The sequence below is a fragment of the Squalius cephalus genome (genome assembly GCF_949319135.1).
Source record: "Squalius cephalus genome assembly, chromosome: 17".
In the NCBI taxonomy this organism is placed as follows: Eukaryota; Metazoa; Chordata; class Actinopteri; order Cypriniformes; family Leuciscidae; genus Squalius; species Squalius cephalus.
This window is the reverse complement of record NC_137138.1, coordinates 581,211-583,225: the sequence shown is the minus strand read 5'-3', so window position 1 is coordinate 583,225 and position 2,015 is coordinate 581,211. Positions and strand designations below refer to the sequence as shown.

The 2,015-nt window shown below is 50.1% G+C and overlaps 1 protein-coding gene across 2 annotated transcripts in view; it reads left to right on the top strand.

Annotated features, from left to right (window-relative positions):
• Nucleotides 1–297: 297 nt before the first annotated feature.
• jmy (junction mediating and regulatory protein, p53 cofactor) overlaps nt 298–2,015 on the top strand; it is a 33,448-nt gene continuing 31,730 nt past the window's right edge. For both annotated transcript variants that reach the window (XR_013818752.1, XM_079846859.1), the window contains exon 1: nt 298–1,388. Coding sequence is in view for 1 of the 2 variants with exons in the window: in XM_079846859.1 (XP_079702985.1) it covers nt 771–1,388 (618 nt within the window). In the remaining variant the exon portion in view is untranslated. The remainder of the gene's footprint in view (nt 1,389–2,015) is intronic.

Below are 2,015 nucleotides of genomic sequence, written 5' to 3'. Positions count from 1 at the left end.
TCTTATGTAGCAAAAAAGGGCTTCCATGGTAGTAATCACACGTTACATGATTAATTATTCATGTGTGTATCTGGTCACATGACACGACTTGCACACGTCATGAATTATTAATCGAGAGAGAGAGAGAGAAACACACACACACACACACACACACACACACACACACACACACTTTTTTAAAAAAGCTGATTGATTGTTCTTATTTTTTAAAGATATGATGTATATGACATGTATGTTGATTCACTGTAAACATTAGGAAATGCTTCGGCAATACAAGGACATGTAATAAAGGACACCGAGAGATAACTCAGCTGTTTCATCGCATTTATCTGCACATTAGAGAACAAACTCTACATCTAAAGCATCTTAAGACACCACAGCATGACAGACACAAACATTCGAGCCACGACGACCAGCGTCGTGCGTCTCCTGCGCGTCTGATTGCGTCATCACGCAGCGTGCGTGTCCCACGTGCAGATGTTTACGTCCTCCTCTCGGTGACGTCAGAGCCCAGTCGTCGTCGGATGAGAAACATTCGCGATGTTAAAGATGCGGATTAGCGCACAAAAGGCCTCGCAGGCGGCAGGTGACGCGACGCGCGCAGGTGTGCCGCGCGAACGACGCGCGCGTTAACGGACGACAAAAACTGAGGGGACATTTTTATCATTCGCGGATGGTTTAGTGTGTTTCTCCGCGTCCGTTATTCTGGCCTTTCTTCTCCTCAGGCTCACTCAGTTCCGCTCGGTTCGGGCTTTTCTTTGTTTATTCTGATGTCATTCGCGATGGAGGACGCGCTGGAGTCCGGATGGGTTTCGGTCAAACCCAATGTTTTCGAGGAGAAGGAGAAGCACAAGTTCGTGTTCATCGTCGCCTGGAACGAGATCGAAGGAAAGTTCGCGGTCACGTGCCACGACAGAACCGTGCAGAAGCGGAGCGCGCTTCTCGAGGGCGCGCTGGACAGACCGGAGAGCCCGGGCCGGGAGCGCGCCCGCGGGCCGGTGGACGCGGAGCTTGACGCGGAGCTCGACGCGCGCGAGGACTTCAGCTGGGCCGGGCTCTTCTCGTTCCAGGACATGCGTTCCGTTCACCTGCAGCTGTGCTCCGTGAACTCGGACCTGGACCCGTGCCTGCCCGCGTTCCCCGAGGAACAGTCCGTGTGGTCGCTGCTGTTCGGCGCGCCCGAGATGCGCGCGCGCGACACGGACGCGCTCTGCTTCCAGCTGCAGGTGTATCTGGGTCACGCGCTCGACACCTGCGGGTGGAAGATCCTGTCTCAGGTTCTGTTCCCGGACAGTGATGATTCCGAGGAGTATTACGAGAGTCTGAGCGAGCTGAGGCACAAGGGCTACGAGGACGCGCTTCAGAGAGCCAAGAAACACCTGCAGCAGGTGAGACGCGCGCACGCGAGGGTACCCGGATCCGGTGCACTGTATGATCACACACTTACACATACTATCGCACAGCTCGTTATAAAGTTGTATGGCTAGTAGGGGTGAATGCATGTTGATTTTTTTGTTACACTTTTCCCAGTCTTCCCAGTGGTGTCCCGATCAATTCACCCCATAAATACAGTAGTCCACATCTGAAGTGGATCTAAACCTGTCATCAAAGTTGTATATGAATTTTAAACAATACCCGTTCTTCTCTTAGGACAACTTTGACGAACTTTTTTGATCCACTAGTCCACTGACTGACATAAAAAATGAATAATAATAATATAATATAAAGCAAATCTTTACTTCTGGATTGTTTGTATCGTGGCTCAAAGCAACTGTGTTATCGTCCAGCTCTGAGATAAATATAATAAAGCATGAAGATCAGATATAAACATTAACAGCATTATTTTCTGTAAGGCTGCATTTAAACTGTGAAAAACCCTACACACACACACACACACACACACACACACACACACACACACACGCAGGCACTCACTCACTCACTCACACACACACACAGACACACACACGCACTCACTCACTCGCTCACACACTCACTCACTCACTCACACACAC